This window comes from Pteropus vampyrus, unplaced genomic scaffold (genome assembly GCF_000151845.1).
Source record: "Pteropus vampyrus isolate Shadow unplaced genomic scaffold, Pvam_2.0 Scaffold11, whole genome shotgun sequence".
NCBI lineage: Eukaryota > Metazoa > Chordata > Mammalia > Chiroptera > Pteropodidae > Pteropus > Pteropus vampyrus.
In genome coordinates, this window is record NW_011888792.1 from 1487495 (window position 1) to 1501742 (window position 14248).

Here is a 14248-nt window from a genome sequence, read left to right on the forward strand (position 1 = left end):
TTCCCTGAATGAGTATACCAGTTTACTTCTATCAGTGTGTCTGAGATAGGCTCTTTTTATCACGTTCTTACCACCATTGAGTATGTTTATTATTAAAAATTATGTTCTGATTTAGTAGGCAACAAATGGTATGTTCTCATTTGCATTATTTTGATAGTGCAGATTGTACATTGAACATTTTGATAGTGCAGATTGTACATTGAACATAATCTTACTAGTTGTTTGTTCATATTACTTGCCCATTTATAGTTCAATGTCCAAGTGTTTAACAGATTTTTATCTTTTTATATTGTAAGGATACATGCTATAATTTTTATATGAAAGGACAAAATTATCTTTTTTTCTCTTTACAAAAGTAGTACATTTTTGTAAGAAAAAAAGTAAAATACTATAGAGATATATAATGTAGATGTGAAAGGCTACATAGTCTCAGATAAATAGTATTAACTTTGTCATTTGCTCCTCTTATTTCTTTTCCAGTGCCTTTGCTAATACTATTTTTTGGTTTTTTTACATAACTTATCTGTAAAAATGGGTTTATACTAAGGATGATGTTTTGCAACTTGATTTTTTTTTGTCATTTAACATTATATATTGGATATTTTTCTATAGAAGTACATATAACTCTGGGAAAAGTTTTATCTAGAATGGCTTTAGGGACGCTAATTGTGATCTTTAGTTATCTGATGTCAGGCTCTTGTCCTCTTCTATATTCCCTACCTAGGCGATTTCATCCATTAACAACTATGTGCTGCCAATTTCCAATTTTTTATCTCAGACTCCTCTCCTGCAGTCCAGATCCTTATATCCAACTGCCTGTTGGACATCTCCCCCAACATGTTCTCATGGTACATCAAACAACAGGCCAAATGTGAACTCATATTTTCCCTCAATCTTGCTCATCTTTGTATTGCCTGTCATGGTCAGTATATGGTGTACACAGTCACCCACTATAGAAACCTGGCAGTAATCCTAGAGTTCTTTCTTGCTTTCACTATCCAATGGTGCCTATTCTTTAGCCACTTTTGTATCTATCTCCTTTCCATCTGCACTGCACTGCACTTAGTTCAGGCCCTCATCATTTTTCACCTTAAACATTTTAGGAATTTCCTTACTATTGGTTTTTCTGCTTTTCTGATTAATCTTCCAAGTTGCTGCCAATTTTTTAAAATCATGAAGAGATTTTTAAAAACAATTTTTTGTAAATATTTGTTTATAAATTTGAGAGTACGTAAATGGCCAAGTAAACATATTACTTAAAACAGATAATCTTGCTTAAAATAGGGAGTATCTCTTACATTTCTTTTGTATCTTCTACTGTACATGGTAGATTACTGGTACAGTATATGTATCTTGGTGGATTGAAATGGGAAGTATGTACAGCTTAATAAGATTTCATGTTAAAAGGTAGTGTACAGTATTTGCATTATCATACCTTTTGCAAATTGTTGGATTATCTTACCCTTTTTGTATCTTTTTAGGCAAATCGAATAACAATGCTTAGTACATTCGTAAATACTTTACAAATAGTATTTATTGAATTCTGTAATTTTTTAAGAAAAATTCTTTAGCTCTTTGTCATGAGAAAGCTGCTGTGCTTATTTTTTTTATAATTCTATATCCAGAGTTCCTTTACTATGTTTTACTGTTATATTTTTAATGTAATGTTTATGTTTATCAAAGTGATGCCTGCACATAATTTAAAGAATTAACACTATAAGACTTATAATGAAAATTAGTAATCCTCTGCTCCAGTCCTTCTCTCCCCTGAATCCCTTTCTCCAGAAGCAGCCTTTCTCAATCAGAGTTCCTCATCGGAATCCCAAAACACAGAAAATGATTTGAATATTATCTCCATTCCCCCAGGGATGATATGTAACTAGTACTACTTTAGATGATAGGAGAGAAGTTAATTTATTACATAAAGTGGATGCCTTAGGGCATTAAGGGCATTCTCTCACAGAATCCTTTTTGAGAAAAGCTGCTCAAGAGTCAACTCTTTTTCACCTCTAATTTTTTAAATAACATGCTTGCTTATATCACATTCTCCCCTCCATGCCTCCATCCTACCAGTTTTAGATATTGTTTACTAATTTTCTATTATATAAGATGGGAATTTAGGTTTGTTACACTGACCTTCACCTTTAAATACTGCATTGCACTGCTCCTCCCCTATGTTCATGAATTAGTTACATGTTAATTTTTAGTTAAGTAATTTTTAGTAATGACATCATTTAACTATGTAAATATCGTGTACACCTGAGCCTGGTAGTATATTGTGATGATAGTTCCTTTCTTAAATGATTTTTTGTTTTTCCTAAGGTTAATAACAAGTAGTTCTTTTATATATCAATCTTTAATGTATCTTATGTATTTTATATCTTTTTAATGCATCTTTTATATCTTTTATTTAATCTTTTGACAACCCTTCAGACAAGATATACAAATCTTTTTTTGTGATTCAAATAAATCCGATAATCTATTTTGTTTGTTTTGCAACATTTCCTCTAATTGTATCACGCTATGTCCATCATGACGAATTGCTCTCTAGGCCTGTTGCACAGCTTTTTTCCCAGAGTGTCTGTGATTCAGTTTGTCTTTCCCTTGTGTTGGGTGTCACGATGTTAAGTCTTCCTCTTTCTTAGTGTCTCCCTTGTGCTGGTAGAGTATATCTTCTAATAGCTTCCTGAGAAAGACTGAATGAGAGGCAAATTTTTGGGGTTCTTGCATGTCTACACATTTCTTTATTTTACCTTCACCTTCACACTTGATCGATAGCTGAATATAGACTTCTAGGTTGTAAATAATTTACTTTTAGAATTTTGGAGGCATGATTCCATTGTTTTCTAGTTCTAGTGTTGCTGTCAAAGGTCTAATTCCAGAATGATAACCAGTCCTTAATATATGACCTGTTATTTCTCTCTGAAAGCTTTTATATTTATTTACTAAGTATGTATTAAGCATTTTTTATGTGGCAGGCACTGGTCAAGATACTTTGAATATATAGGTGAATAAAATATAAGATCCCTACCCTTATGGAACTTAAATTCACAGAGGGAGTTGTTCAAGATGGTAAACAACAAATGTAATAAATACATTATACAAAATATTAGAAGGTTGTAAAGTAAATAGTGCTTTAGAAACAGAAAAAGGAGAGCAGGATGGGATGGAGTGGTCAGGAGTATTGGGGAAAGGAAAGGTGGGGGATGCAGATTGCAGTATGAAATAGTTTGATCTTCCCCCTTAAACCATTCAGGTATTCTGAAATTTCACAATGATGTGGCTTGATAAGGGTTTTTCATTCATTGTGTTGGGCCCTAAATCGGCTCTTTCCACCTGGGGACCACATCCTTCAGTTCTGGGGGATTTTTAACTTGACACGTTCTTCCTTTTTTTCCCCTGTACTTTCTTTCTAGACTCTGTTATTTGAATATTGGACCTTATTAGATTGATTCTCTAACTTTCCAATCTTTCTCCTATTCTCTATCCCTCTCTTTTTGTTTTACTTTCTAGAATATTTTCTCAACTTTATTTTTCAATGCTTCGATTTCATTTTTTAAAATAATCTTTTTATTTAGAAGTTTTTGATTTACAGAATTATTGCACAAATATTACAGAGTTCCCATATACTCCATACCCAGTTTCTCTATTATTACATCTTATATTAATATAGTATATTTGTCATGATTAATGAACACTATTATACATTATTATTACCTGAAGTCTATACATTATTCACATTTCCTCAGTTTTTCCCTAATATGCTTTTTCTGTTCCAGGATCCCATCCAGGAAACCACATTACACTGAGTAGTCTTGTCTCCTTAGGCACCTCATGGTTGTGATAGTTTCTCGGACATTCTTTGTTTTTTGATCCTCTTGACAGTATTGAGGATTACTAGTCAGTTTTTGTGTAAAATGTCAATTGGGATTTGTCTGATGTTTTTCTCACAATTAGATTTTGGTAACGTTTTGGGAGGAAGACAGCAGATAATGTGCCATTTTCATCACATATTAAGGGTACATACTATCCACATGACTTATCACTGTTGATGTTAACCTTGATTCTCTGGTTTGAGGTAGTGTTTGTCAGGTTTCTCCACTGCGAAGTTGTTTTTTTTCTCTTTCTATACTGTACTATTTAGAAAGCCATGTATGCAGCACACACCTAAGGAGTGGGGCGATATGTTCCACTTCTTTGAGAGCAAAATATCTACATAAATTATTTGGAATCTTTCTGCATGAGAGTTGTCTTGTTTCCCCATGTATATATTTAATCATCTGTTTATCTCATAGATTTTTTTTTTATGCTTTGGGTTATAACTTAGTACTACTTTATTGTACAAATTGTTCCAGCTTTGGCTTTTGAGAGCTCTTTCAATTAGCTCCTTTGACATACTTCCTACAATGTGTGTGTCTGTGTGTGCACATACCTGTGCATGTACACTTTCTTACTTTCTGGTATTACAAGATGCTCCATACTCATCTTCTATATTTCCTGCTCCAGTCTTAGAATCAACGATTTCTCTGAGGAACCTTGGTTCCTTTTGTTGGAAAAACCAAGATCTAGGCCCTAAGTGTGTTTGTTGCCAATGGGATACCTTGCTTCTGGGCCCTTTCAACTGACAGAGCATGAGATATATGTGTTTATACTTTATACTAATATCTTTGAATATTTCTATGTGTAACCATCTGTGTCCATATTGAGCTAAACATGCATATAATTGATGTCTCCAACCCAAATCCATTACATGGATCTTTCTAGCTCCCTTCCCTTGTTTATCTATAAACTTTCCTTCCAACAGTGAGAAACCTGGCTCCCACCATCAGCCATCATATTACTTACTTTCAATTCCAGTATACATGTGTGGTGGTTTCAGAATTGTTAACCCTCATAGGAAACAACTTAATTAGCTAGAATACAATGTTTGTGTTCCTTTTGTCTTTAGTCTTACAGACCACTCATTTCCAAAAGTAGCACTTTATTCTTCCACTTCCTTCAGTAAGGTTGTTTTATACATTTGTAATGCATTTGGACTCTTGTCACATTCTGCATTCCTTGACCTTCTAAATAATTTTTTAAAATTTGCATACATTGAGGTTTATTCTTTGTGTTATAAAGTTCTATAGGTATTGACAGATGCTTAATGTCTTGTATTCACCATTAAAGTATCATACAGAATAGTTTTACCACTCTAAAAAATCCACTCTGCTTTACCTGTTCAACCTTCCTCCACCCTAAACCACTGGCAATCAGTGATGTGTTTACTATCTCTGTAATTTTACCTTTTCCAGAATGTAATACAATTAGAATTGTACAGTATGTAGACTTTTTAGGCTGGCTTATTTCACTTAGCAATAAACATTTAAAATTTACCCATTTTGTGTGGGTGGGTGGGTGGGTATGGGTGTGTGGGTGTGTGAATTTGATAGATCATTTCTTTATATCACTGAATAATATTCCATTGCATGGTTGTACCAGTTTATTTATCCATTCACTTGCGGAAGGGCATCTTGGATGCTTTCAGATTTTAGCAGTTATGAATAAAGCTGCTGTAAACATTCACATCTAAATTCTTATGTGAACATAAATCTGTAAATTAGTTGGGTAAATACCTAGTAGTATGATTGCTGGATTACATGGTAAGAAACTATGCTTAGTTTTGTGAGACTGTCAGACTGCCTTCCAGAGTGGCTGTGCCATTTTGCATTCCCACCAGCAATAAATGAGAGTTCCTGCTGTTTGGCATCCTTGCAGAATTTGGTATTGTCAGTTTTTTGGATTTTAGCCATTGTAATATATGTAAAATGGTACCTCATTGTTTCAGTCTGCAGTTCCCTAAAGACAAATGATGTTTAACATTTTTTCATGTTTATTCACCATCAATATATCTTCTTTCATGAGGTCTCTGTTCAGAACTTTTGCTTATTTTTTTTTTTTTTTTTTACTGGACTCAGAGGTAGAAACTCTCACAGAGGACAGTCTCTTGGCAGTCTATTCCTGGCATTTTTCTTTGGTCTCCTTCATTCTGTTGACCAAAAGTTTAGCATATTCTACAGCCACTTCCTTATTTTTCTTAGTGTGTTGTTTTTTCAGAGCAATATGGCAATGTTTTTACTGAGTGCTGAATCTTGAGTGCTTTGGTCCTCGGTTTCTGTTTAGGGGCTTTTTCACAGCATATTGGCAGACATCTTCTTTTAGAGAGATTGAAACGTTTGCAGATTCTATTAGCTCTTTTGGGCCCCAGATGACAAGGCACAGTAGTATGAATGAGACCAGGAATATCTTTCTCCCCATTTTTTTACAGTGACCAAGTTGAGAATACTCAGATCGTTATCCACAATGCAACCCCAAACAGATTTGTACTTTTTTCCCCCAGTCCTCCTTGGTCTATCACAAGAATGCCCCTTACTCAGTAGCAGGTGGACACAGCCATGGGTCAAGACACCCTGCTTCATGAGAAGACTGTGTCGTTCCCCCTACTGATCTGAACCACATAACCCTTCTCTTCTTCGCCACCAACAACTTCTGTGGCCATACAGTTCTCATAAAAGGTACAGTGATCACTTCAATGAGTTTCTGGCAGCCAGTGGCTGGGAAAGATCTTTGGTTTTATTCTGAAGCAGCCCACTTCCTCCCTTGTTCATTTCTTAATTGGACTATTTTATAATTATTTAATTTTAAGAGTTCTTTATAGATTTTAGATACAAGTCCCTCATCAGATATGTTTTGCAGATATTATCTCCCAAACTGTGGCTTGTCTTCTCATTCTCTTAACTGTCTTTTTCAGAGCTGATGAAATAAAATTTTAATTTTAATAAGGTTCAATTTACTAGTATTTTTCTTTCATGGATCAAGGCATTGGTGTTGCATTTAAGAACTCATCACCAAACTCAAGAGTTATGTAGATTTTCTCTTATGTTTTCTTCAAGAAGTTTTATATTGCTACATTTTACATTTAGGTCTGTTATCCATTTTAAATATATTTTTATGTAAAGTGTAAGATCAGTATCTAGGTTCATATGTTTGCATAGGGATGTCCAGTTTTCTCCACACCACTTGTTGAAAAGACTGTCCTTTCTCCTTTGAATTGCCTTTGCCCCATTGTCAAAGAGAAGTTGACTGTACTTGTGTTGGTCTATTTCTGAGCACTCTGTTCTGTTCTGTTGATATATGTCTGTGATTTTGCCAGTACCACATTCCTTAATTACTGTAGTTATGTTTTAAGTCTTAAAATCAAAGAGTTTGAGCCCTCCAACTTTGTTCTTTGTTCTCAGTATTGCGTTGGCTATTCTAGGTCCTTTGCCTTTCTACATACACTTTAGAGTCAGTTACTTGAGTCCTATACAATAGCTTTCCGGGATTTTTATTGGGATTGCATTAACTCTAGAGATCTGGTTGGATGAATTGACATCTTAACAATTGACATCTTCCTATCCATGAACATAGAATATATCTCCATTTATTTAGATCTTCTTTGATTTTTTTTTAATTTAAATTTTTTTTTTTAAGTGACATTGGTTAATGAAATCCAATAAGTTTCAGCTGTACACTTTAACAGTAAGGCATATGTCTATTTACACTGTGTGTTCATTCTTTGATTTTTTTTATCAGCATTTTTTGTAGTTTTCTACATATTGGTCCTATATATATTATGTTAGCTTTATCCCTAAGTATTTCATTTTTTTATTGTAAATGGTATTTTTTTAAATTCCAAATTCCAGTTGTTCCTTGCTTATATATAGGAATGCATTTGGCTTCTGTGCTTTATCCTTCAGTCTTACCTATACTCACTTTTCCACTTTTTGAGGTCAACTTTTGGGGATTTTCTACATTTAAATCATGTCATTGCAAATAGATAGTTTTATTTCTTCCTTCCCCCAAAGTGTACCTTTTAATTCCTTTTGTCTTACTGCACTAGCGAGGTTTTCAGTACTGTGTTGAATAGGAGTGTTGAGAGAAGATATCCTTTCCTTGATCCCAATCTTTGCGAGGAAGAAATCCAATTTCTCAACATTAAGTATAATGTTAGCTGTAGGTATTACGTAGATATTCATCATCAAATTGAAGAATTTTCCCTCTACTTAGTTTGCTGAGAGTTTTTATCATGAGCGGGTGTTAAGTTTTGTCAAATGCTTTTTTGCATCAATTGATATGATTATATGATCATTCTTTTTAGTCTGTTGGTATGGATCACATTGATTAATTTTCAAATGTTGAAACCAGCCTTGCCTACCTGGATAAATTCCACTTGGCCATTGTGTATAATTCTTTTTATACATTGTTGGATTCAACTTGCTAATATTTTGTTAAGGATTTTTATGTCTGTGTTCATGAGCAATATTGGTTTGTAGTTTTTCTTTCTTGAAATGTCTTTATCTGGTTTTGGTATTAGAGTAATAATGGTCTTAAGGAATGAGTTAGGAAGTGTTCCATTTTTCTTCTGCTTTTTTTCTGGAAGATATTATGGAGAATTGGTATCATTTCTTCCTTCTGGACCTGTTGATTTATTTTGTGGAAGGTTATTAATTACTGGTTCAAATTTTATTAATGGATATAAGGCTGTTTGGATTATCTATTTCTCCTTATTTGAATTTTGGTATTTTGTGTCTTTCAAGAAGTTGGTCCATTTCATCTAAATTTTCAAGTTTGTGGGCAGAATTGTTTATAATATTCCTTAATTCCTTTAAGTGTCCATGGCTTCAGTAGTTATAGCCCATCTTTCATTTCTGATTAGCCTAGTTTATCAATTTTATTGATCTTTCCAAAGAAAAAGTTTTTGGTTTCAATGATTTTCTATATTGTTTTCCTGTTTTTAATTTCATTGATTTCTGTTCTAATCTTTATCATCTTTTCCTCTACCTGCTTTGGGCTTAAATTGCTCTTTCTAATTTTACAAGTTAAAAGCTTAGATTATTGATTTTCAGATCTTTTTTCTTTTTTAATATGTCACTTAATGCTATAAATGTCCCTCTAAGCACTCCTTTCACTGCATCTTAAAGCCTCACTTTAATTTTATGATTTCTGCTATCAGTTTTCATGATTGCTGGTGTCTATGTGTTTTGTGCACTCCAGTATACGTATGATATAACCACAATTTAAAAATGGAAATAAAAGCAATAATTTGCTTTGAATTAGGATGACATACCATTGTTATTGAAAATTGTTCTGAAGTTTACCTGTTTCCAGCATAATTATTGTTTCTTTGAAAGTGACCTTTTCTCTCAGGCTGCTGTGTCTTTGGAATTCAAAAGTTTCACTTTAGAGTGTATCCTGTGGATTTCTGTTTATTTTGTTTGATATAATGAGGTGTCTGTATCTGTTGTGTTTTTCATCAATTCTGGAAAAACTCCTAGCTTTATCTTTTCAATTATACTTGTTCCATGCTCTCTTTTCTCCTTATGGAACTCCATTTTCATTCTGTCATCCATGTCTCTTTACTTCTTTTTTATATTTCACTTTTCCTCATCTCTCTGGGTTGCATTATAGGCAATTTCTTCAGAAATTCAGTTCAGAAATTTCCTCAGAAATACATTCAATTTTCTCTTAAGCTCTGTTTAATCTTTTTAACCTATCTTTAAAATATCCTTTAGTTTTTCTGGACCTCAAATATCCTTAGTTCATGGCAACTATCATAAGTGGCCCTTGTAAAGCCCTCTCATTTGTTTGTTGTCTTTTATCCATCATTTCTTTCTTGTATTCCTCACTCCAGGCAACCATTCAAACGTATTGTTTGTATGTATGTATTACTGTGAGTTTTGAATTGTTTTACAAAACTAATAGTTCACAACAGATTAGAAGTTTTAAAAAAGAAAAGGTCATTCACCATAGACAGTTTGAGGAACATTGCTGAAGAGTGTTCCACCTTCTGGATTTAGCTGATTGCTTTCTTTCAATGTCATTTAATTTGTCCCTCTATGCTTAAATTTCCTGTAAATATGCAGTTAGTTCTAAAGGTTTGATTCGTTTCAGGTTTTTTTTGGTTTTTTTTTTTTTTTTTAGTGGGAATACTTTATACGTGATGGTGTATCTTCCATGTGAGGCACGTGTTTGGTTTGTACACATTTGTTGATGGTGAAATCGATCACTGGATTCTGATGTGCTGGACTGATCCCACCATTATAGTTACCCTCCACCCTTTCATTTAACATTTTTAACATCCATTGATAGCCATTGTCTAGTCCGTTTATTGCATTAAGGACTATGATGAAATGATTTTTTAATATCCTTCTATATTTATTAACTGGAATTCTTATCTCAAGAACGTTCTGTCAGCGACTGTTTTGTTATCCTAAAGCATATTTTGTAAATAAAAGACAGGATAAATTCTTGGCTCTTTTCCCTTAACATATCAATTTCAGAGTAATGGGTTAGTGCCTTAGCAACCCTCCAATAGGTGGTGGTTTTTGTTTGTGCTTTTAGTGTCATTATGATCTCTTGTTTTTTTATCTATTTTATTCGTATTCAGTCTTTTGCAGTTTTCATTCATTTGATATTCAGTTGTCCCATATAAACCAGTGGGAGCCCTTCAACTTCTCTCCTGGGTTCTTTTGGTATTATCGCCATTAGCCATTGATAGATTCCTTCAACATGTCAGGCTCATTTGGTGGAGTTCCTGCCACAGATCAGAGGTTCATCTACTTTATTCGTAAAACTAACTTTTAGTTTTCTTGTACCTCTCTACGTTTTCTATTTCTTTAATTTCTGCTCTTAGCTTATAAATTTTCAATCTTCTTTTTATTATAAACATGTAAGGCCCTAGGCATCTGTTGAAGATCCACTTTTGCTGAGTCTCACAAGTTTTTATATGCAGTATTTTTATCTGTATGTAGTATATTTTATAATATATTTGATATATGATGCTTATACTATTTTTAGCTTTCAATTATGAATTTTTCTTTGATCCATGAATTATTCAGATAAGTGTTTTAAAATTTACAATTATGTATGCATAATTATGTATGCATATTATGTTGTTAGAGTTGGGGTTTAGGTCATTTTTTGTATACATAGAGGATTCCCCAACTAAATTGTATATTCCTCAAAGCAGTACTCTTAAATTTTATTTGTGTCTGTTCCCTGACTATGTTTCTTGCCATGCAGTAGATGGCATAATACTTACATGTTAGAGAATTAAATGAACTATCATACTTTTTATTTTCTAGATATATAAGAATTAAATTCTGAATAAGTCTACAAGTAGGATGGACAGTTATTTTAAAGCAGCAGTCAGTGACTTGGACAAACTCCTTGATGATTTTGAACAAAATCCAGGTTTGTTGGTTTTTCATTTTTGTCACTAATGGACTTTTAAAACGTCTTTAATTCCATTATCTCAGTTATAGAGTACTCTTAGCAAAATTTGGTTTCAATTTTGGTCACATGGTTATCTTCTATAAAATGTTCACTTATTTTATTATAACATATTAGTTTTTTTTTATACTGGATGGAACCAGTAGCCACAAATAGAAGTAAGGAAACTAGAAGTTTCTCTCCTGATAGAAATTTAATTAAAAGAAACACCTTTAAAACCAACATATGAGCAACTTGAATGCTCTACATAAATTGGTGTTTTATTACTATGAGAAGTGGTATTTTTCTCATCTTAGCATGAAGACAGTACCCTAGTCTTCACACTAAAAGGGTAGAACAAAGAAGTTAGTTTTTCAGCTATTCCTTACTCTTGGTTTTATAGTTTAACTGAGTTATTCTGAGTGGAACTTCTTATCACTTTATGACATCTACAGTTAAAAGTAAAAACCCCAAGTACTTTAAATCCAAATAAAAATAATTTTAGAGGTTATTACCATTTTGCAAGAGAGTTATCTATCTCTAAAAAAAAGTTTAGTTTGGAAGTCTTAGAAAACATAATATCTCTGTAATAATTTTGATTTGGGTCACCTGAATAACAATGTATTTTTATTTTAATTAGATGAACAAGATTATCTTCAAGATGCACAAAATGCATATGAGTCTAACTACTGCTCAGTTTCTTCAGAGTTGGCTTCCTCACAATTAACTTCACCTCTACCGAAGGATCAACAGTGCATTAATTGTTTTGCCTCATCAGAAACATGCTATGAAACAAATCAGATTTCACTGAACGAGAAAACATATGAGGGACTAACTCCTATGCAAAATGAAAAAAATGTAACAGGACTTGATCTCCTTTCTTCCGTAGATGGTGGCACTTCAGATGAAATCCAGCCTTCATATATGGGACGATGTAGTAAACCTGTCTGTGATCTGATAAGTGACATGGGTAATTTAGTTCATGTAACTAATAATGAAGAAGATATTAAAAATTTATTGCCAGATGATTTTAAGTCTAGTGCAGATTCTTTGATTAGGTTGGATTTATCTCCAGTGTCAGAAACCCTTTGTGTTTCTTCAGCAGACCATGGTAATGATACTATCAGAGAGGAACAGAATGATGTCAACTCTGAGTTACAAAATACAGAAATCAGTGGGACTAAAGAATTGGATATAAATGTTATAAATGTAGATACAACACTTTCAGATTCATTTAATTACAACGGAAAAGAAAATTTCAAGGATATTAAGATCTCTAATCTGTTAGAACCAGTTTTTGATTTGAATATGCCATCTGCCTCAACTCAGCAAGGTTCCAAAATGTTTGATGCCAAGGACATTCCACAACACAATCAGCCATGTGAATTAGTAAAAGCTGATGGCTGTGAGGTAAAAGAGGAGGTACATGTGGCAGCCATAGCTGCCACAGAATGTTTAAAAGAAAGTGGCAGCCCAAATGCTTTGCCTTGTAGTCTAAAAAATGAAGGTTTATGCTTGAATGATTCAAATTCAAAAGATACAAATTTCAAATTAACTGACCTCTCCTTTCAAGAAGATAGGACTGCTACATTTATAAAACAATCTGCAAAAGAAGACTCTAGAAATATAGATCTTAAAGATGATAAAGATGCAAACCAAGATTCCTCTTCAATTTCACATGTTTCAAGTGAAGATATATATTCCTCACTGTCCTGTCTTCCAGCACCTGGGTCTTTGTGTGGATCATTAAATGAAAGTAAAGCACATGGTAATTGTTTACCTCAGAGTGAACGTAAAGATAATATACAAGTAGTGACTGTGCATGAAGAAATACAGAAGAGTGTTATCCTAGATGGGGAATCATTGAAGGAAACTGATCTTCTGAAACAGGAAGAATGTAAAAGCATATTTCATCAGCCATTAATTGAAAAGATGGGAGATAGAAAGGTAGATCCTGATGAGATGGTAATCAGAGTTGAATCTTTGGATTACTCTGATAACACCAGTTCTTCTACAGCTGTGGAATCTCAAATTGAGCTTTCTGGTGCTAATGCCCCAGAGTCTCTTGATCATTGTGAAGGTCTCCCTTTTTCAAGCAGTGATATTGATGGGCAAGACTTAGATTACTTTAATATTGATGAAGGCATGAAAAGTGGCATACTAGTTAGTGATGCCGAACTTGATGCCTTTCTGACTGAACAGTATCTTCAGACCAGTAACATAAAGTCGTTAGAAGAAAATGTAAATGATTCAAAATATCCAATAAATCAAATAGATATGAAAGACCTAGATGACGGAAACGTCAATAATATATATTTCAATGCTGAAGCAGGAGCTACTGGGGAAAGTCCTGGTGTTATGATTTGTGAAACAGTTGATAAACAAAACACAACAGAAAATGGTGGCCTTTCTTTAGGGGAAGAAAGTACAATAACAGTCGAACAAGGGTTATCTAGCAGTAAATCTGAGATTACACATGAATTATCAGTCTTTGATATTAACAGTCAATCCGTTCATGTTGGAGGGGCTAGACCTAAGCAGTTGTTTGGCGTTCCATCAAGAACAAGGAGTTCAAAGGAACCAAATAAAATGGATGTTCCAGATACGCCTGAAAGTGTACCCAGCATAACAGATACCATTGCTCCAACTGCTTGTACTACAGATTCTACAACTGATCCTCAGATTAGCTTCAACTCTAACTACATTGATATAGAAAGTAATTTTGAAGGTGGATCCAATCTTGTAACTGAAAACGAAGAATCTCTACCTGCAAACACTTGCAAAGAAGGCCTGGTTTTGGGCCAGAAACAACCTACTTGGGTTCCTGATTCAGAAGCTCCAAACTGTATGAACTGCCAAGTCAAATTTACTTTTACGAAGCGGCGGCACCATTGCCGAGCATGTGGGAAAGTAAGTTATACAAACCTTTAAGTCTTTTATTCTTTTGAGACATTTT

At 33.6% G+C, this 14248-nt stretch overlaps 1 protein-coding gene across 2 annotated transcripts in view; it reads left to right on the plus strand.

Moving 5' to 3' along the window:
* The window catches only part of ZFYVE16 (zinc finger FYVE-type containing 16), a 43482-nt gene that overhangs the window by 2952 nt on the left and 26282 nt on the right, over nucleotides 1–14248 (plus strand). The window contains exons 1-3 of one of the 2 annotated variants that reach the window (XM_023522958.1): nucleotides 749–848; nucleotides 11166–11274; nucleotides 11933–14202. In XM_023522958.1, the coding sequence (XP_023378726.1) occupies nucleotides 11205–11274; nucleotides 11933–14202 (2340 nt within the window). In that variant the 5' untranslated portion in view covers nucleotides 749–848; nucleotides 11166–11204. Of the gene's footprint in view, nucleotides 1–748; nucleotides 849–11165; nucleotides 11275–11932; nucleotides 14203–14248 lie in introns of those variants that run through there. The other variant, XM_011377461.2, reaches the window with a different exon arrangement.